The sequence below is a fragment of the Chaetura pelagica genome, unplaced genomic scaffold, assembly GCF_000747805.2.
Source record: "Chaetura pelagica isolate M959 unplaced genomic scaffold, ChaPel_1.0 scaffold76, whole genome shotgun sequence".
Lineage (NCBI taxonomy): Eukaryota > Metazoa > Chordata > Aves > Apodiformes > Apodidae > Chaetura > Chaetura pelagica.
The window spans coordinates 9,999,622-10,021,660 of NW_009970723.1; the positions used below are offsets into that span (position 1 = coordinate 9,999,622).

Here is a 22,039-nt window from a genome sequence, read left to right on the forward strand (position 1 = left end):
GGTGCCGGGTCCCTGCGGCCAGGCCTGCAGGCCGCGCTGCCCGGAGCCGCGAGGGACGCCGGGGGAGCTCCCCAACCTGTATGGAATAATGAAACGGGAGAAAATGTTGCTGTTTTCTGATCAGCACCTCTCTTTTAACTCCCGGCTTGCTGTTTATTGTTTGGCTGTCTCTCCACGCATGGCGTTTTCTTTTTCTGTAGTGAAACCGTAAATCCTTGGGGCAGACTCCTGTCTTTATGCAGGACCTAATTATGAGCAGTTATTTAAGGGGTGCTGTTTTGCAAGCATTTTTGTGCAGCTTCAAATTATGCTAGACGTTAGAACACAGTTATTTTAATTGTTTTCGTATCAATATATAGTTTCTGTGTATTAGCTAGCTGCCCTGGTCATACTTGTTAAAAATAACTGATTGCTTTAAGCAGTCTATAACATGGGGGAAAAAATACGTTTTTGTACTCCATACAGCTCGGAATCAAAACAGAAGATGCAGAAAAAACAGATTAAAGGTACAGGGAGACAGGAAGTATCCAGTTTGAACACCTCACTTAATCAGTTATAGACTTACTGGAAAAGGTTCAGATTAGTACAGTAATATAATCAGAGGCTCAGGAGATGCAGTTAGCATGGAAAGACAAACAATTGGATTTGTTTTGGCTACAGAGAAGCCAAGGCTGACATTCCATTAGATACATTGAGCTAGTTAACATCTACCCTCTGAAAAAAGTAGCACCATCATCTTTATTCTCGCCACACCTGCTCAAAACAGGTAACACCATATTATGTTTAAAGAAAAACAGAGAATGTGGTAGGCAAAAAACGGGCAATTTTTCTTCAGGCAGCCTTTCTTACTTGTTCTGCCTTGCAGAAACCATGTGTATACTCTTATTCCAAAACATCTCTTATCTATAACCATACTTCTGGTCATAAACCTCTGTCAAGAACAGTTTGAGCAGATCTTCACATTTGAAGTTCTTTTGTGGCAATAGGTCTGCTTGCATAACAGAGTAGTACTTCAGAGCATGAGCAGCGTTATTCCTTAAAATAGCATTTCTTCAAAATAAATCTTAAGTGTTTACAGAATCACTGCATTGTTTTCTTTCTAATATTTAGTTATGGGTGATGAGTCGGTACCATTTTTGCTGGACCAAGGAACCACTAAGACTTACCAAATACCTATTAGTCATTTGGACTGCGCGTTCATTGAAAAATGCACAGATGTTAAACACCTGGAAAAGATTCTTTGGGTATTAAGGTAAACATTGTATTTTCATTACCAGTTATATTCCTGGTCTGTAAATTCTGAAGGAACCCATTCCAAAATACTCTATTTGTCTTGAGCCTTTTTGTGACTTTCTAGTTAAAAAAATAAAATAATCATGTTAAAGGTGTCCAAATGATGACACTAGAAATCCAAATCCTGTTTTAACCATCAAAAAGGCCTGACTAGCTCAATGCCAGGTTTTTCTGAAATGCTGCCACTGAATTCTGATTCTGTTGGGAAGCCATTTTGCCTGATGGGTAATTTCAGATGCCATGCCTTTGTAGCTTTTGCTGAAAATGACACAAATGGTTTTTTTATGAGCACTGTGATGATAATTTTGAACTGTGTGTGTCCACTGGAAAGTGGCTGAAGGTTAACTCACTGGAATTTTGTTATCTAAACATTACTAGGTGATGGTAGAACTCAGTTTAGCAGGAAAATAGCCCTCTGCAGTCACTGTGGTGACTAGAGGGAGAGTAGACATGGAGAGCAGCATGGGGGACGCAGTACAGTTTAGATCTTTTTTGTAACCTTTATATCTTTGCATTAAAGGTCTGGTGAAGAGGGATGTTATCCTGAGCTTACATTGTTTTGTGAAAAGCGTATTGAGCATTTAGATCCAAGGAGCAGAGCTCTGAGAAAAGATAAACCTGCAGCCACAGCTTGTGACTTCACAGCTGAAGAATGGGAAACAATTAATGGTGAATTGATGGTACAGTATAACTCTGATTTATAATGGTCTGTAATATAATTGCTTTGATATATCAGTCTTTTTCTTGTGCCTAAATAGAATGTAATTATTTGATTAAATGAGGAAATTATCAAAGGATTATCTTGGGGCTTTTTATATTGTTTTCTGGAATTAATGTCACTGAGTCTTTAATTTCCATTTTAACTCTACAGATTTGTTTTTATTTACTTTAGTTTTAAAAGGCTCAATTGCTTTTTGTCTTAATTGCTTTTCTCCATTAAGAGCACTGCATTATAACGCTAGTTGTTAGTGTCATTATAGACTATGAAGTGTATCTGCTTTAAGGTACAGACACATGATTTATTTATTTATTTTCAGGCCTGGGAGACAGAAATGAATGAAAATTATACGGAATCACAGTTCTTGAGAACAGACACACTGTTTGAAAGGCAAGGTAACTTGCCTCCTATTCGTTGTTCCAGCAGCTGTCTTCCTGCTGATCAGGTATCTCCAGCTTTCTAATGTGTTAGTTATCTGTCTTTCTAAAATCAGGAAATTTTGTATGAGCAAACTTCAAGTCATTGAGCATAGATTCATTTTGTTAACCAGAAAATAAAAATTTTAAAGTTCCTATGCAAGAGACCAATGCTTAAACAAAAGTGCCTCCTTAGCACTAGCATGTCTTGTAATCATGTTTTGATTCTGATCAATAATTGATTTCTGTAGCAAATCTCCTTTAACATCCATTTTATTTCTTTGATTCACATATCAAAGTGGTGTTTAAGCGTATGAGCTGGGTTCCATGTGGATGAAATTATGCCAGGAGGTTTTCTTCAGCTGCCAATAGCCTTTTGTTCCATGAGACCAGACAGAAGCTAGTCCAAAATAAATACCCTGAAACATGCAGTATGGATGTTGGACCCTCTGCACTAGTTGTTTCACTTTACAGCCGCTTTTATATTCAATTGCACTGGTGTGTGTGTGTAGCCTTTGATTCCCCTTCTTTTATACCTTGAGTTAGTATTCCAGCTTTAGCCATAAAGCTTTCTTAACAAAACTTTCTCACTACAGAATAAGCGTTTGCAATTTTTCCTAGGTATTAATTTCCTCCTGTTTTGTTTTGTTTTTTTAACCATTGATTTATCTAACCAAAATCAGTTTTGTCTGTGACCAGCTTTTCTTACTAATACAGTTTTACTAAAGAAAATGTGTTCTCCACTCAAAGAAAAAATATTTATTCAGATTTTTTTCTGCTACTTAAAGCATGCAACAGTCTTCAAGTCAAGTTTTTATCACTTTTGTTCTCCAGGTGTTCTCCATACAAGGTTTATGTGTTGGCATTATTATCCAGGAAACCCAGATATAGCATTATGCCTTATCTGTGGTAAATTATTCCCATTCCTTTTGTCCAAGCAGACAGCCTCTGAAGTAATTGTAACCTGTCCTGGGAAAGAGAAGGGAAGCCTGAAGTTAAGTTTTGGGATTCAGTTTTTCTATGTAGCAGTGCAGTTATACCACTACTGAATCACTACTGAATAAAAACAAGCTGTTTTGATAGTATGCACTAAATTTATAACCTTCGTATTATTTTATAGACTCTGAATCAAAAAAAGAATACTGCTTCTTTGACACAGAATAGAAATGTCTTAGGCCATCACAGGGGGCCCAGAGGAGAACTAAGGCCAAATTCTGTATCACCTGAAGGCAGTCAGTGTTTTGATCTTTGGTCCAGAAATCATTCACTGGTCTTCAAACCCTGTTGGATCCATGCATTGTGAATTCTGGCAAGAAAAATGAAAAGGACAGAGGCGATTTTTTTCTCTTTTATTATTTTTTTTAGTTCCTCAACATGCAAATATGTATTTTTCATCAAAGTCTCTTGGGTGAGATGCTCTGAAAAATTACAGATTGAGAAATTCCTGACTGCTGGAGCTGTAACTTGGTTACAATAGTCCCAAGAATATGAGACCTAGAATTTTTTAAAAATCATGGAACTCTTGAGTCAACATTTCTGCCTTATTCTTTAAAAGGACATGTTCTAGTTCTCTCTATATATTCAAGTTTTATAAGTGTAAATACCTTATGAGTATTCTTCTGAGATTTTCACTTGTTCACTTAAGGACTTCTTAATTAAATTACCAAGTCCGTAATATACTCCAGGATGCATACGTATGTTAGCTCATGTTTCAGGAAGCCATATTTAGGAGTTACCTCCTCCAGACGTGTGCTGATCACTAAATGTATTTGTCATTTCATCTAGCTTCTTGAAAGACCGAGAACATTAAGAGTAATTCTGAAGTTATATGCTATCAAGTTTGTGTAACCTAACATTATAGATAGTCAGAAGTGTTTACAGGAAGAGTCACATTTGCATTATGTAAATTGAGGAGTTTACATACAGTTGCAAAAGTATTTCCTTGTTACAGTGTCACCACTAGTAAAGCAAGTTGAAGAAGCTGCTGTTTGTTGCTTTGTTCCAGTTTATCACCAAGCTCAGTTGAATTGGTACATATATTTAGGAGTATCTGTAATCTACAGTACATGATTGTATGGTGTCAGATTGCTTTTTTGAACCCAGATAATTGTAAATCTGCAACTCTACGAGCACTTACATTTGTCTAACTTAGTAAATAACATATTGCAAAGTAAGAGGAGGGCTGAGTGCCCAGGACAGAGTAGATGGAAATATTTTGAACTGGCTGTTCCACTGTGGAGTACCTGTTTGGAACCACACCTTGCTATTAAGTAGTGTACAAGTCAACAAGCAGGGAGGGACATATCAGAAATATAGTCTTATGACAGGTAGAGATGCCAAAGGTGCCAGCTGTGGAAATAGGTTTTACTAGTGTGGGAGATGGGGTGTGATATGAGTCAGTTGAATCTGTTATTGGGACTGATTGTTGCACGGCAAATTTTAGGTAAGGCAAACCTCAATGGCGGAGCTTGTCTAAAAGCTAGAATCTGTGTAAATCATTTTGGGAATTGTCTTGAGTGGAGTGTGAAATAGGCAAAAGAAGCCCAGACACTATTTTGAAGTCAAACTTTTTTAAGTTTGTTGTGACATTTCCAGAGACTATCAAAAATTCATATTTTGCAGTGGAGACAAACTGTGAGACTGAACAGCTCCTCAGATTACAATGTGTGAAATATTTTAAAGCAAGACAAATTAAGTTTTCAAAACTGCTTAGTCATGAATAGTGATATTTACTAGGAATATGTGTTGCAGAAACAAAACAAAAGGCTGTGAATTTCCACTTTAAAAAAATTGTCTTACAGGCTGGCTGTTTCTCTTTCAGAACAAAAAATTGCAAAACAAACAGAGAAACAAGAAAAACATACCACGGGATTACAGTGAATGGGACAAGTATGTTAAGTCCTTTCTGTTTACATTTTTATTACATCTTTTTAATTTGTTTAATAAAGTATCTTCCAGAAACATAGTATTAAGGTAAACATTTCAGGGAATTATAATACTTCAGTAAAATGATTTTTTTCATAATAAATGTTCTGTGAAATGCAAATTATGCATTATAGTGCTAGCAGCTGAGAACAAGTTAGTCTATGCTTTTGTACAAGCTTCATGCAATACAGTAAGTCAAGCAAATCTTGGAGGTGTATAAAATCAAGGAATTACAATTAGCCTAATTTATCGGTTTCTTTGAAAGCACTTAGTTTTATTTAACATGGCCTTTATAAATTTTATCTTCTTTGTCTTTAAAGCCACAATTCTAAATTAAAAACAAAACTTATGAGTCCTCATTCCTGCACTGAGCCCTGCTGACCTCAAAGAATGAGCTTGAGGCATCTGCATTAGTTTGCTTAGATTCAATTACACATAATCAGAGGTTTAGGCAGTAACTGACTATTTCTAGAGAGGATGGAGCCCTGATACATTCTCTGCATCTCGTCATGGTGACACATTACCCTCCCAAGTCATGTGACAGATTATTGCCTGCAATTGTTGAACATGGAGGGGGAAATTGTTATACTTTTGTGTTTTGCATGGTAGCAGCTTCTCTCTAACTCCTAAAATCTGGAATATGATGCTATAGAGTCAGAGTGAGGAGGCACAAGTTTCCAGTGCAGTAGATAAGAAGCTAAATACAGAGACTGTGAGGTTTGAGTAATGAAACTCTTAATCCTACTCTACACCTTGTCCTGTGCAAGAACCCTATCTGCCTAAGATGCTGTTCTTACAAAGAGTTGTGCATATCAGTGATTTTCATGCCTGTATGTTTCAGAAATTGGGGCCTTCCTAGAATCATAGGGGTTGGAAAGGTTATTTGAGTATACTGAAACAGAAGTTGTTTGAAATAAATTTGCTAGTTTGAAGTATACCGTGTTTTCAAAACCTCTTGGGGATAATTTTAAAACCTTCAAATAATTATTTAGGCAATTTCTGAACAAAATGTTTCACTTACTTGATTGTAATTGGTTTGTAATAAAAAGATGAAAGTAAGCTAGCAACAGATCAGAATAACAGTGAAGAACAATTAGTCTCACCTGAAAAAGTTTTGAATTGGATACATTGTCCACAATTTGTTTGTTTCAGATAGAAATTATTCATATTGTCAAGATTATTGTGGAAAGCAAAGGCTATTTTTCATTAAGTGCTAAGCAGAGTGTAGTGTTTCTAGATAGTGTAGGAATTGGTTATTGCTGTATTTGATTTATAGGGCTATGGCAGCAATATGAATTTGATATAAATTCCTAAATGCTGTTTTCAAAAACTGCTTCAGAGTAGCCTTGGAAGTGTCTGAGACTCTTGAAATCTCTCTCATGTTTACAGTATCAATTGTTTTGAAGCTGTTTTTTAGTTATTTTGGCAAAGAGGTGTTTCATAGGGCTGGGATTGAGCCTGATGATACTGTTTCTGAAATTTTGCCCTTTTTTGTGGGGTGGCAAGGAGGTGAGATGGATGTTTTCTTGATTTGGTTTGGTTGGTTTTAATCAGAAGGGAGAAGGAAAGGAATGGTGAGGTACAAGCAGAAGAAGCACACAAAATAATACCTGAAAACAGGGAAAGCATATACCTGAAAACAGATAAGACTAAGCATCTTTTTCCTAACTAGTCATGGATAAATGAACATGGCTTTTATATCTTCCTTTGGCTTATAATGGAAATATAGTGTGCTTTTCTATCAGTAGAGCAGTCTTGCTATGCAGCATTATTAAATTTGTTATTTTTATTAATTTAAGGTTTGACGTGGAAAAGGAGTGTTCTAAAATTGATGAAGGCTTTGAAGAAAGTAACTCAAAAGCAAGGTTCTTTAGTAGGCCAAGTCTACCTATAATCAAAAAGAAAATAGACACAACTGGTAATGTCTTAGAAACACATTTTTTCTTTACTTGTAATACTGTTTTATAGAGTGTGAATGCAAATTAAAGAATTTATAGAGTTAAATATTTATTTATTTTTCAGTCCATAGAGATGCTAAAAGTTGTTACATCAGCTGGGTGTGAAGCCATCTTTTAAAAAAAATCTAGTCATGGTGTTTATTATAAGTTAAAATATTTATGCTGTGTTAAGGTTGAGAGCGTGAGGCAAAGAAGTAAAACATATTTCTGCTGTTATAAACCAGTGGCAGATGTTAGCCAACTGCTTTAATCTTGAATACTGAATTGTATGCCTATCACAAAAACGTAGGTTTTTGTTATAGAAAATAAAAACATGGCTTACTATAAGACAAATTTGTAATTTTATAAATATTATACAGATTATGACATTCAAAGTATTTTAGCAGACAGTGTTTTGGTTTCATTCAAGCTGTTCGCTGTTATGTATAAATATTTTTTTCTAGGCATGACAAAGAAAGAGAAGATTTTTATTGCTACTCGTGAAAAAGAAAAGGGTAATGAAGCCTTTGCCATCGGTGATTATGTGGAAGCAGTGGCTTATTACACTCGGTGAGTAAATACTGTTGTGCTCTTTTATTTTAATGATTGCTACTTGTGAATATTATTTTTAGATGAGTGTAATTGAACCAACTTCTTACTGAAGCAACTAGTGATGATTAGATTCTTTTCAAAAGGGCAAAAAGATTTGACAGAAAAATCTTAAAGCATTGTTGCATCCTGTTATTAGTTTTGATTTATCAGAAAGAGATGTGGTTAGTGATGGGGTGCAGTCTGTGGGTGTCACAACCTTCAGATTTTTCAAAACCATTAAAATTCAATGGCAAGTTTACAAAAATGAAACGTTAAGCACTGTCAGGATTGTCTCAATTGTTAATAAGGAAAATTTATTTAATAACCCCTTTTGAGCAGAAAGAAAAATAATTATGTGCAGCTTCATCATAACACTGTCTGTAATTTGTAGCAGTATGGAATAAAAGCACATAAACACAGGATTAAAAAAATGAGACTCTTACAGGTTGCTTGCCTTATTTAGTGCACAGTGAACTACATTGAGACTTTGCCTTTACTACAGTCAAGGTAAGCAGCATCCTCTGTTCTTGCTTTCTTCACTGAGCAAAGTAAGTTATCAGGTTGCTCCTCTTGCCGTGAATTGTCTTAGGTAGATATATACTAGCTGTTGCCAGTCACCTTCTTGTTCTGCATGTGTCAGGTAGACTTGCTCAATAGTCTTTCTGAGAACTGAGGTTAGACTGCCTAGCCTGTAGTTTCCCAGGTCATACACCTTGCTGTTCTTTTAAGTTCTCTATGTGATGTTAGCCTTTATCAGTCACAAGGCACCTCTCCCAGTCACCATGACTTTCCAGAGATGATATAGAGCAGCCTTGTATGATGTTGGTCAGCTTCCTGAACACACCATCTGCAACTCCCATAAATCCTATTTTCTTAAGTGTTTCCTAGCTTTTTCTTCCTCTATTATGGGTACTGCTTCACTTCTGCAGAATCTGCCTCTAGACTCAGGGACCTGGGAAGTTTGAGGGCAAACCTTACCAAGGAAGACTGAGGCAAAGAAGCTTCTGAGTACCTCAGACTTTTCCATGTCCTTTAGTACTAGGTCCTCTGCTGCATTGACCAGTGGGACCACCGTTTCCTTAGTCTAAGTTTTGCTAGTGATAGACCTCTAAAACAAAAAGCAAACCAAACCAAGCTACCACTTTTCTCATTTTCCTTGCACCCCTTTTCTAGTTTTAACTTCAACTGACCTTTTGCTTTCCTAATTCCATCACTTGCATATAGCCAGTGTCTTTATATTCCTCCTGGGTAGCCCATCACCACTGCCATCGGTTGTGTATTTAATATTTGTGTTTCAGCTCAGTCAAGAGTTGTCTATTAATCCCTTCTTATGCGCTTGCTTGACTTCTGCACATTGTCTGTGCTTTCAGACAGCTATCCTTGAAGATGAACCAGCTCTCCTGACACCCTTTCCCCTACAGGATCCTGTAATAGTGCCAAGCATATTCCTGAACCACCTTCTGAAGTCCACAGCTATAATTCTAGTATTAATCTTGCTCATTTCTCCCAGAATCTTAGTGTACCATCTCATGGTTGCTGCAGCCAAAGCTGTCACTAACTTTTGTATTCCCAACCAGTTCTAGATTGTGAGTAATAATTCCAACAGTGCATTCCCCCTCTCAGATTGTTGATTGTGTCAAGATGTCTTCAGTACATTCCAGAAATCTTGTAGATTCTTGTGCCTTGTCATTTTGCCCTTAGAGCAGATACCAAAGTAGTTAAAGTCCCCCACGACAGAGCCTGTTGTGATTTTGAGGCTTCCTCTAGTTGACTGATGAAGACTTCATCTGCTTGCTTTTATTTATCAGGCAGTCTGAAACAGGTGCTTATCATGATGTCACCATGTCAGTCTGACTTCTTATTCTTTCCCATCTGTTCTCATCAGTCTCTTGCCTGTTCCAAGACAAACCTCCACACATTTAATCTCTGCTTAGACTAGAATGTATCTTCTCCTCCTTTACCTTCTTAGTCCTTCTGAACAGCCTGCATGCCTCCATCACAGCACTCCAGCCACACAGATTATCCCACTGTATGTCTGTTATCCCACCAAGATCATAGCTGCACACACCTTTTATTTTTCTTTTTTATTTCCCATGTTTTGTGCATTTGTGCACAAGCACTTTGGATTGTCCTCCAGTCATGCTTTTTTTCACAAGGAAAGTGGGAGAGTCTCTTCCAGTATGCTCCCCTTGACATTTCCCCACTGCCCCCTTTTCCCAGTGAACTTAGTATAGAGTCTTTTCTTGCTAGGTTAGCAAGGCAAAGATGTTCTTGCACCACTGTCTTATGAATCCCAATTGTCCTTATTCCTCAGAGATGATCCTGTTATAGAAACTAAAGCCCTGTCTACAATACCAGCGAGGCAGCCAGACATTGACCTAGATGATTCATTCACTGCTATCTGAGTCTTTCCTTTTTACAAGCAAGATCAAGGAGAAGCCCATGTGCCCCTCCCATGCTCTTCATCATAGCCTCCAGAGCACTGCAGTTACTCTTGATACTCTCAAAGGTTTTGTTTGAGTCCACATGGGTGGCAGCAAAAAGTAATAGTTTAACAGCCAGTTGAGCTGTGGCATTTTCTCTGCAACGTCTCAAATCTAAGTCCTGGCAAACAACAGACCTCTGAGGATGGTAACTGTAGTTGGTGGATGGTTGCCTCTGGTCTCACAGGGAAGTGTTTCTAACCAGTATTGTGTTTAGAATATCAGTATTAATGTTGTTGTAGTGCTATTTTCAGCTTCCAATACTGAAGTGTTTCTACATTCAGGTTTTCTAAGTATGAGCCTACCATGGTCAATACTCCCTTTTTTCAGGAGTATTTCAGTAATACCCACTGCAGCTGCATATAATAACAAAGCTCAAGCAGAAATCAAACTTCAGGATTGGGACAGTGCTTTGCAGGATTGTCAGAAGGTACTAGATATGGAACCTGGCAATGTAAAAGGTAAAGTAGAACATAAACCTGCCCTTCCATGTATTCTTTTATTTCTAACAAGTAAAATGCTACAAATCTGCTGTGTTGCTAGTTGGCTTCACTGAGCTTTAGATCAAGTCCGAGTATTAAGAAGGAAACAGAGTAGCTCCCCAAAGCAATTCTAACAGTATTTTGGGGGTCAGGGAAATTTTATACAGTCCATCTTGTTGATCTGTAATGGGTATTCTTATGCAGTAGCATGGGGCTCACTCCTGGTTTTTATATAATGACTATGAATCCATGCAGAGCATTGTTTCTGTAATATCCATGCTGAAGTATTAATTACTTTAAAAGTGACAAGAAAATAATGAAAGTCACCGATTAGATCCTTTCTGAAGGCAAGAACTTGAGTGTAGCTAGCTGTATTTGCATGGAAGGAGTGAAAAAAAATGGAAAAATATTAAAAAACACTTCACAATTCATTATTGGTATCTCAAAAAGGTGTCATGTGAAATTGCATCATTAAAAGTGGTCAAGAGAAGAGTTATGACTAATACAGTCATTGTGAAATAAATGCAGAATGTTAAAATCTGTTTCATGCCTGGAATGTCTAGAAAAAATAGTGGATTGTTACCTGCTTTATACTTTAAATGCATAAATAATACCCTTTATTTCTTTCTAGCTCTGCTGCGCCGTGCCTCTGTGCAAAATCAGCTGCAGAATTACCAGGCAGCTGTAGAGGATCTGAAGAAAGTATTATGTATTGAACCGGAAAATGCTATAGCTAAGGTAAAGATACATTTGAGTACTCTCTTTCAGAGATCCAAATACATTAGTAGCTTTGCAGACCAGTGCTTCTGTAGCTGAAAGCAGATGTTTGTACTTGTCCTTATCTGTGCCAGCTATTATGCCTTGGCTGAGACATCTAGAGGTGACAAAGTTTATTGAGTTGCTCTTTGCTTGGAGAGGATCTTCAAAATCCTACTAATGTATACAACACATGCAGAGTGAATGTTATGTGCAGAGTCACTAAAATAAAGGTGATTTGCTTGCCAGGAATTATGCAAGATACTTTGTCCACATGAATCTTTGCTTGTTCCTGTCCTTGCTTTATCTTTTTCTTGACCAAGTGAGTACTGAAATGGCAATTCTGTGTACAGCACTGAATTAAATTTAGTGTATAATGTTGGGTGTGTCTTGCACTGGTCTGAAAGTGTGAAGTACAGTTGCAGCATCTTTCTGAGTAATCAAAAAAAGTTTATGGCATGAGAAGCTGTTAGATCATCTAATTTGCAGTTCTTACAGGAGGAACAAACCTCTTCATTATTCCACAGTGTCTTGCTACACTGCTAAGAAACTGTTGCATCTTTTGGTTCTAGTAGTATAATTTACACTACTCCATCAGATACCCATCAGACACCAAATTCTCCATAGCACAAGTTATTATAAACTGATTTTAGGCTTTATGGGAGCCCATTTTTACTTGCTTCTTCTTATTTGCCTCTTTTAAGTAGACTATGCCACATGCCACAATAGTATAATCTACATTTTTCCTTTTAAAATTTTTTTCTGAAGCAATTAATTCAATAAAAGTTCTAATTTATTTGTGTGACCCTGGGTTTCTAAGAGGTGTAAACTGAGTGTTAATCTTGGTTTTGATATTAACTCTTGGAAAAGTCCAGTTTATTTTCTCTGGTTTTATATTGGTAACATTTATTTTGGTAGTTCTTCAGGAGCTTATGTGGATTGTTTAACAGAATGTATTACAATTTATATATTTATTAAAAAGACTTCTGCTATTTTTTTTCTCTATTGCAGAAAAATCTGCTAGACATTGAAAAGAAAATGAATGGTTTAAAGCCTGCAACTGAGACTCAAGGCAAAGGAAGAAGAATACTTATTCAGGATATAGGGGATTCAGAAGATGATGATGAAGGAGAGGAAAATACAGAAGAACAGGAAAGAAGCCCTGGAGATAAAAGTAATGTCATGTCATTTCCTATTTAGTTTTAACCTGAGGAAAAAAAATCACTGCCTTTGATAACTGCAATGTATATTCACACAATACACATTTGCTTGGAAAGAATTTTGCCTGTGTGAAAACAAAAATCACATTCACTACTTAGAGTTGATCTGATTCTGAAATCTAGAATCCTGTTTTATTAGACATCTTTGCCATTATTTCTAGAAAGGCTATAACAGAGACAGATGGGAAATGCTGCTATAAATTACCTACTTCCCCATGTCCTGAATAATTTTATACCTATCTTTTTGTGTGGACCCTTTGATGTATTGGGAATTTATTCTGGTGTTAGAGAACATTTTGTGTTCTTTAGCGCTTTTTCTTGCATAGCTCTCCTGCCTTCCCACTATCACATTTTTCTCCTGCAGTTTTTCTCCCTTGACTTGATCAAAGGGTGTAAAAATCTGGTGTTTTTTTTGTTGTTTGGTTTGAAAACTATTCAGCTTTTTTGTTTGTTTTTAGTGTAAGAGATCATCTATGTGTTAGAAAAGTATGTATTAGAGGTAAACAATGTTTAGTTCTTGTACTGTCTGTAGTTTACAAGCAGTGCAGCTGCCATCCCTGTATTAGTATCTGACAAGCTGCAAGACTACAGAGAAGAAACTGCTGGCAGCATAATCAGCATACGTGACTTTTACAAGGAAGTGAGGAATCAGGGGCTGTTGAGCCTTGCATTGAGTGGTTGCTTTTGCCCTCAGCTGTATATCTGGGCTCCAACCTGCAACAGAGTAATATCCCTGATTTGATTTCCACCCTTTCTCCTTTCTGTGCGTTCTTTAAGGTAATGTGGCATGACAACGGTGGCTTTTGTGTTTTCCATGGCCTGTGTATTTCTTTCTCTTGAAATTAAATCAGTCTGCAGGTTTTCCAACTTAATGGTGAATATTTGATTGTACATGTCTGATAATAATAATGCATTATTTGCACATAAATGTAAGGAAAATACATTTTTAAAAATCAATAGGTATCCACTAAGTCTCCTTAACTAAAACTGTGGAAGAGAGGATAGATCATGTCCTTAGCCTTACGTTTAACTTAATTTGGGGTTGCTTTCCATTTGGAGCATTCAGATGACTAAATGCCTTCTAGCCTCATAGGAAGACACCCATTCCATTGATGAAAGGTTAAGCTTTTAAACATAAGGAAGATTGTCAACTTATGTCAGTGTCCTATGTGTTCATGTGATACACATAAGTAATTTTTAGATTTAGGAGACAAACATCTTCATCGAGTATCTTATATATCTTCTCTGCACATCTAGTTGTGTAGTCACAGTCACTCCAGTAGTCCATGTAGTCTAGTAATGTAGTCACATCTACTTCACATTCTAGTTAAAAAGGCTTCTGCAGTCCTAGTAGAATTACAGAGTTTGGAAGAAAAACAAGCAAATATTTTTTTTTTCTCTTTAGCTCTGAAGATCTTATTTAGACAGCTTTGAACAAAGCAGTCTAGATAAAGTGTATATATGTGTAAATAAAGTGTAGTTTTTCTTTGTCTTCCATGTATCTGAAAGCAAAAGTAATTAAAATCCTTTTTTTTGTACAATAGAAAGGGAAAATCACTTACATTCTAGAGACTATAAAAACTAGTATTTAGGCACTGTCAAAACTTAAAATCATGTATGTACTTAACAAAGTTCCTGATACTTTGAAATGTTTATGGAAGTTATAATCTCAAGTGTAAATATGGTTTAAAGATAAATATTTTAATAGCCCCTTTTAATTAAAAAATGCTGAGTTGTGTGGTATTTACTTGATCTGCTACAATAATTTTAAAAAATATTGTAGTATGCATTTCTGAAATTTAATAAATATTTATTAGTAGAAATTAGAGTCCATTTAAGCAAATTAAAGTCTGTTAACTTTAAAATTATTTCCCAACTCATTATTGTTAAGCTTGACAACAAATCTCTCTTTAAAAGATGTACTCTGAGCACTTACAAGAAACATCTTAACAAACAAAGCTATGTTTTGTGAGTTGACTATGGGAAAAATCTGTTGTCTAGTGTGTGTTTTCTTTGTGCATGGTTTATTCATTACACTATAGAGATTAAAATAGTCATCTTCTGGGTAAGACATTTTTCCCAATTCAGGGTATGTATTTTTTTTACTTCTGTATGTGTCTTTCTGATTTGTGTGCCTTGAGACTGCTGGTTTAGTACACTGGCACTTTATACAGAAGCATCAGAACACCTCTTTTCTCCTGTGTTACATTCTTCATCTGATTTCTTCTTTCACTGCCTATATGGTATTAAATTTACTTGATGCCATAGCAGTTGGCTACGGAGAATTACTTTGTGATTATTTTTTTTTCCAATGTTTTTTCTACTTGATAGCACCAAATTAAGGTCTTTGTCATTTGAATGTGACAGTACTGTGATTTGGAACAATTCTTAGACTGAAGAGCATGTCCTTGTATCAGTCTACTATCATAAGACTTTGTTTTCTTGCACTAGATCATCCTTTTTTGGGAATGTTGTTAGGAGGTAAGTAGGTACGAAAGCTCCTTTGCATCCTTGAGGAATTACATACTGGGTTCTCAACTAGGCTTGACCATGTAACATAGTTTCTGTGAAGTAATAGGCTTTCTACCCTTAAATAAACAGAGCTGTCATCATAGAGGCTGATGTACAGCTCTGCAAAACAAATAGGGGTTGGTAACACTCTTTGAATTTCTTTTACGGATTTTCTAAACGTGTTTTATAAAATGGACATCTTCCAATAAAACTGGATCTTCTGTCTTTACATTTTTACTTTTTCTTGAATTATTCCATGTGGAATAATTAAATATTTATTTTATATTTCAAGTAATTCTTCTTTGTATGTGTTAATAATTCATGGCTTTTCCCAGGTGAGAGTAGGTTAGATCTTAGATTTGCATTTTGCAGTTTCTGATTCTTGAGAAGCAAAGCTGACCAGATAGGAGATGATTAGAGCTCTTTCTTGCACAAGTGATCGGTTGTGCTTGCTGTTGTATTTTCAGCATTCCTGGTATTGTTTTCTGCTGTCCTCTTCCACAGGCTCTGAGATAATGGAGATGTTACCTGTTGGTTAATGCTTACTGGGTGCTCTCTATCTTCACTCACTTGGCCTTTATGCCATACATTAATTTGCACCTATCCAAGTCCTACTGTATTAAGAAGCTTCTTTGCCTTTGTAAGCCTTTAAAAATTGACTGTGTCTGTTCTCTAGATCATAGAATCATAGAATGGTTTGGGTTGGAAGGGACCTTAAAGATCCTCTAGTTCCAATCCTCCTGCATGGACAGGGACACCTACCGCTAGATCAGGCTCAAGGCCCCACCCAACCTGGTCTTGAAGACCTTCAGGGAGGGGCCATCCACAACCTCCCTGGGCAACCTGCTCCAGCATCTCACCAGCCACACAGGAAAGAACTTTTTCCTAATGTCCAACCTGAATCTCCCCTCTTTAAGCTTCAGACCATTGCCCCTTGTCCTCTCAATATACACCTGTGTAAAAAGTCCTGCCCAGTGTTTGGTTAGAAGCCTTATCAATGAGGTCTTGTATGAAGACATTTGGCCGTCTTGTTTTCCAATATAGTAGTTACTCTGTATTGCTTTCTATTGTGCTTGTTTGTTTGCTTTTTTTGACTTTTAATGGTAAACTCTGAAGAAGGAGCTCTCATTTATACTGAGTTTGTATAGCATCTAGCACACCAGGGCCTGACCTGCTGTGGTTTTTAGGCTCTATTGCAAGCTACCAATATGATAATTTAGATCACATGAAAAGAAAAGCATCAAAAATTAACTCTAGAGTTGCATTTTACTGCATATCCTGAAGTTGAGAAAAACCTTCAGTTACAGTGTCAGTATAAATGTTGACCAGTAAGTCTTTTTTCATTCTTTATAAACAAAGACTGCTTCTAAGCAGTCAGAGGTCAGAGTTATTTGATTGTTATGGCTCAGAACAATCCAGGTACAATCTCAATTGGCTAAAGCAACACCATGTAACACAGAAATACAAAATGGGCATTTGCTGACTATTTGTGACACTAAAGCAGAAAATTCTGAAAAAGTTAATCTGTAGAAAGTTGGACCATTCCAGTTACCTTTATATGTAGCTAATCCAGAGGAGCTAAAAGAGTTAAAAATGTTTCCTGGCTTTATAATAGGCAAATTCCTTGTGAACTAAACTTAGATATGTTGCTTTGCATTCTGCCGCCACTGTTCTGTACCATGCTTCTGGAGGATAAATACTTTGTGTAGCTGGAAATTAATTTTCAATTAAAGACAATATAATCCATTGCAAAACAATACATCAAATATTCCCTTCAGTATATTCAATGGGTTTTGTTTTATGACAGTACTTCCATTTGAGGTTCATTATTTTAATACTAACATAAATGAAAATTCTTCCTAGTTTGTGTTTGTTGTCATTCTGGTCAAACCCTATTCATGCTTTTCAGGGTGTTTTTTTGTTTGTTTTTAAGTTCATAAGCACTGATATTTTTTTTTTAAGACAAAGCCCAGAATACTGGTCTCACAAATTAATTTATCTGTAGAGACCAAAGCTATTGTTTATGTTATGAACACCAAAACCAACAGACAATGAGAATTAGTATTTGAGAAATATATCTCTATGATTTTGTGCATGTTGTTTACTCAGCCCAGAAATATGTAGGCAATTAGCATAACCTGACAGCTAGACAAATTAATTATGAGTATTCTTATTTTGAGGTAAACTCCTAATGCTTTAAACATTTCTTGTTTAATTTAGGATTGGTTCTGAGCACTTAATCTTCAAGAAATTTTCTGTTATATTCAGGAAATGACTTTTGCATTTATGACATTCAGATTCAAATCGCACATTATCTGCCTTTTTTTTTTTGTCTTTAGTGGTAGGTTTTTCAAGATCGTTTTGGGTATCATTTTCTTTTGTCTGTGGCATTTATAATTGTTTTTTCTTTTTAGTAGAAAATGTACAAAGTATTCTCTGTTTTGGTGGATGTAAAATATAAGTATTTTAGCATGTGTCCCCAGGAAATTACTGTTGTATTACTACAGTTTTCACTGATCTGCCCAGCTAGCCTTTAACCTTCACCCTCCCTGCCAAATAGACTTTCAACCTTTTTTGGCATATTTGGCACTGACAAATTTGATGGATTGATGGATGCATGTGTGGATGGAAGTCTCAAATATAAATAATTTACTTTAAGACTTATAAAAATGCCTGTGTAGGTAGAATAGATTTATGCTATCATTATTTTCACTGTGGAGCATGAACTTATTATTAAACATGGTATTTTAAAATAGAGACCACAGCTAGGAAGGATGCAGTTGCAGCTTTTGTCTATTAGGCACTAGAGAAGCTACTGGGTTTTTTTAGAATCTTATGCTTTCCTGTCCTGTTCAGTTTGGTTAACCTAAAATTTTGTGCATTTAAAAAATAATGTCTGTATTTTTGAACAGCTTGGAGTTCATATTATATCAACTTCAGATGTTTAGTTTGAGTCAATTGGAGGTATCATTCCAATATACAAAGGCAGATGTGGAACAGATGAGCGCATCAAGTTAACGAAAGGTGAAAACCCAGCATCTTAACATCTTACAAAAACAGATTTGCCTTAGTGTGACTGGTAGTATCAGGAGGCAGGCTTTCTGCTGAAATCTGTATTTGAGTACTGTGGTGGTAATGTTAGGAATTCAGGTGAATAAGGAAATTATATATGTTCAAATCTGATACCTTTATTACATTATTCTTTTTTCCTAATTAAATTAATAATAGTAGTGGAAAGTGAACTATCAGAAGTCTCTGTAAAAGACTTTTTGACATTATTTAAATGAAACCTTCTTGAGAATTATACAGAATACAATTCTATATATAAGCTTTTATCCCTCCTACTCTATGTTGCATTTGAGGAGAGTTTTGAAGTGCACAACATTAGTGATGTGCTAGCTGTGTGTTCTAATTTTAACATGCGAGCATTTTGATTTGACCATGGAAAGTCAAAGTCTCAGTATTGTGATAGCCTGTATTTAAAGAGTTAATTTCCAGGTGAACTCTGTACCATGCTGACACTACAGAGCAGGGGTTCGCAATGTGCCCTGCAAGAAGGAATGAGTTTTCATAGTAAGATGTTCTTAGTAATAATTGCAAGTTACTGGCAAGTAGGAATTTTTCTGTGTTCTTGGAAGTGTTTTCTGAGGCAAATAGATCTTTGTAACATTAAGGCGGCTGGAGGATTTGGTGCCGTGTTCCTTGGCTGTACACCCCTCTTTTGTCAGGGCAATAGTTTCTTCTGATGATGCAAGCTCCAACTCAGGTCATTAACTTCCTTGCAGAAATTGGCGTGCCAGTAAGAGGAGAGGCGGCTGCCGGGCAGGCGGCGATGGGGAACGCGCAGAGAAAGTTTCACAGCAAAGGAGGGGGCAGTAAAGCGGAAGACAGAGAGACACAAAAGCGGAAGGAATCCCCAGAGAACCGATTTAAAAAAGGCACATCAGAGAAGAAAACACAAAAGCATTTGTCAGACCACGAAGAAGTTGTTAATGGCTATGTACAGAGTGAGCAAAAGAGTGAAAGCCCCGAAGCAGGGGTCTGCCGATCGCAGGGAGCAGCAGGTGGTGGCGATTCTACTTCACTTCCTCCTATTGCAGCAAAATTCAAAAGTGAAGGGAACGAGCTATTTAAGAGTGGACAGTTTGGAGAAGCTGTGCTGAAATACTCTGAAGCAATTGAGCATGTCGTCAGTCTAGGTGAGTGTAATACCTTATACCTAAATCTAGGATTGTTACTATGTTTAGATTATCTAAAGGAACTAAAAATGAAGTAACCTAGCCTATCCCTGGGCTTTTGGCAGCAGTTACTGTGCAGTAAATTTTCTGTCATTATTATAAAAGGATGTGACAAAAAATACAGGAAGTTTTGTGAAATAATATTATTTCCTTGGGGCAGAGCTGTTTGCTTTTATTTATGTGTTTGCATAATTACATATGCTAGGTTACATGATAAAGCTCCTTGCAGCTTTGCATTGTCAGCAAACTGCATCACTGCAGTGCAACTTACAGTATGCAAGTCTTTAATTCTTGAATGTCATTTTAGTAATGGTCTTTGACTCTAACTGTAACTTCTTTTAGGAGAACAAAGTCCAGATGATTTAAGTATCTTGTACTCAAACAGAGCAGCATGTTACCTCAAAGAAGGCAACTGCAGTGACTGCATTCAGGATTGTAACAGGTAAATTACAGCCTCCCATGTAGGGCAACAGCATTCCTGATGATGATTCAACATTTTAACTGATATATTGTTATTGCAGTTTGACTTAGAACAGCCTTCAGTAAAGTCTGATTCTGTGTCTAAATGACAGATATCTTTGTCAGTTATATAAACAATAACATGAAACTTTTAACTTGCTATGTGAGGGTAGTTGCTAGGCTTCTTGTGTATACAGAAATGCATAGCAGGATTAAAATTTTTCATATAAAAGCAGGCTTACTTCAGTGGTGCTTTGTAGTAATTTAGATGTAAAGGTTTTGTTAAGCCAGATGCTAATCACAGTGTTAGAAATTGCTTTCAAGCATATGTATGGTGTGTATGTGTGTGTTCTCTGTGTTTGGTTTGTTGTTTGGGTTTTTAAAAAAATGTATACTTGGCATAGTTATAAACAGTAATAACAGCTGTTCAGAAGTTGAGCTAAAATCCTTTCTGCTTATTGTGGCTTTGAAGGATGCAGGAGTTAGAGAGGATCAGACACCTTCATTAACTTCCAAATTTTGCCTTCCATAAAATTATTACTGTATTTCTCTCTATATTTTTTAATATTTTCATAGGTAGTGTTAGTAAGACTGAGGTTTAAGGTGCAAAAAAGAATCCTAAAACAGTTAGAAATCATACTAATTAATCAGTTTGGTTTATTATAGCACAACCCAACTGTTAAAAAAAAACAACACCCCCACCTCCCAAAAAAAAGCATGTAGCTTTGTATTACATATTAGACTTACTGTATATATTTTACCTGACAGAAAAATTTCTGAATGTGTCATCTGAAGAAAATATGTATTTAACAGTATTTTCTTAAAATAGATGCAGAACCATTGGCAGCTGGTTGATAAAAAAAGATGGCATACTTAACAACTATCACATTTTTCTATTAATGAAGTTTGAAGAATATAAGATTTCAACTGAAAAAAGTAATACAAATGCTTGGGATTTTGTATTCTTGCCAACTTGAAGCTTATTTTCTTGCTACTTAATGATAGTGTCCTTAATGTCATGCATATTTTCTGGATACACAAGGACCCATGATGCTTAGTGAACACAACAGAGGTAGAAATAATTTAGAGACTGGGAAGCAGAACTGCAAACACAGGGGAATTAGGCAATGTCAATTAAATCTTACCTAGGCAACACAATATGAAAGATGATCTACAAATAGGTTAATAGATGTCAAAGTAAAAAATAGTGTACTGTTTATATTCATGATATAAAAATAAGTATCGAACATTTATCTTCTACTAAGTTTTAGCTATTTAGGGCTTAGGAGTGTGTCAGAATCCCTCTGGACTTCTCTTGGTCTCAAGACTTTGCTTTGGAATGCCTTTGTTTCTTCTTGCAGAGTGAAATAAGGCTCCTATGCACTAACCTTATTTTATTTAGCACTGAGATGTGGTTTGGTCCCTGGTTGTATTATGTTTGCAATCTACCCTGGAAATGCAGTTTTCCATTCCCACTGATGCTATTCTTCAAGCAGTGTTGTCTTCCTCTGAGTTTATTTATGGTGGTTGTTTTCTTTGTTCCTGATACTAGGAACTTGAAATTGCATTGTTACTCTTCTAAGTTACAGAATGTCAAGTTTTTTTGCAGAGGTTTTGTAAGGGCTGTGATGTTGTGTGCTGTTGTATTTTTCAAATGCATTCAGCAATGTAGAGAGAAATGGAATGTTGAAAACATTTAAGAAATGGAAATGGTAAATGTTTATTCTAGAAATCATTATGTCTCTGGCTTTATGAGGAGTAACGGTGCAAAACTAAATTACAGCAAAGAGGGCCAACAGCCCAGTGGGCTGTAGAAACAGGAGCACAGCCAGTGTATTAAGAGAAGTGATTATCCCCTTGTACTCAGCAATTAATAGACAACATCTATGATAACTGTGTTGGTTTTCAGCCAACGTAGTGATTAACTGGAATGACTTCAGTGAAGTGTCACCAAAGTGGTTCTGAACTCTGGAGCACTTGCCTGGAGAGGAGAGGCCAAGGGAGTTTGTT

At 36.3% G+C, this 22,039-nt stretch overlaps 1 protein-coding gene across 1 annotated transcript in view; it reads left to right on the top strand.

Annotated features, from left to right (window-relative positions):
* Positions 1–430: 430 nt before the first annotated feature.
* SPAG1 (sperm associated antigen 1) overlaps positions 431–22,039 on the top strand; it is a 37,263-nt gene continuing 15,654 nt past the window's right edge. The window contains exons 1-12 of the mRNA XM_010006523.1: positions 431–506; positions 1,111–1,252; positions 1,814–1,973; positions 2,331–2,456; positions 5,267–5,316; positions 7,152–7,270; positions 7,754–7,859; positions 10,694–10,824; positions 11,477–11,583; positions 12,613–12,775; positions 19,118–19,531; positions 19,913–20,012. Coding sequence (XP_010004825.1) covers positions 431–506; positions 1,111–1,252; positions 1,814–1,973; positions 2,331–2,456; positions 5,267–5,316; positions 7,152–7,270; positions 7,754–7,859; positions 10,694–10,824; positions 11,477–11,583; positions 12,613–12,775; positions 19,118–19,531; positions 19,913–20,012 — 1,694 coding nt within the window. The remainder of the gene's footprint in view (positions 507–1,110; positions 1,253–1,813; positions 1,974–2,330; positions 2,457–5,266; positions 5,317–7,151; positions 7,271–7,753; positions 7,860–10,693; positions 10,825–11,476; positions 11,584–12,612; positions 12,776–19,117; positions 19,532–19,912; positions 20,013–22,039) is intronic.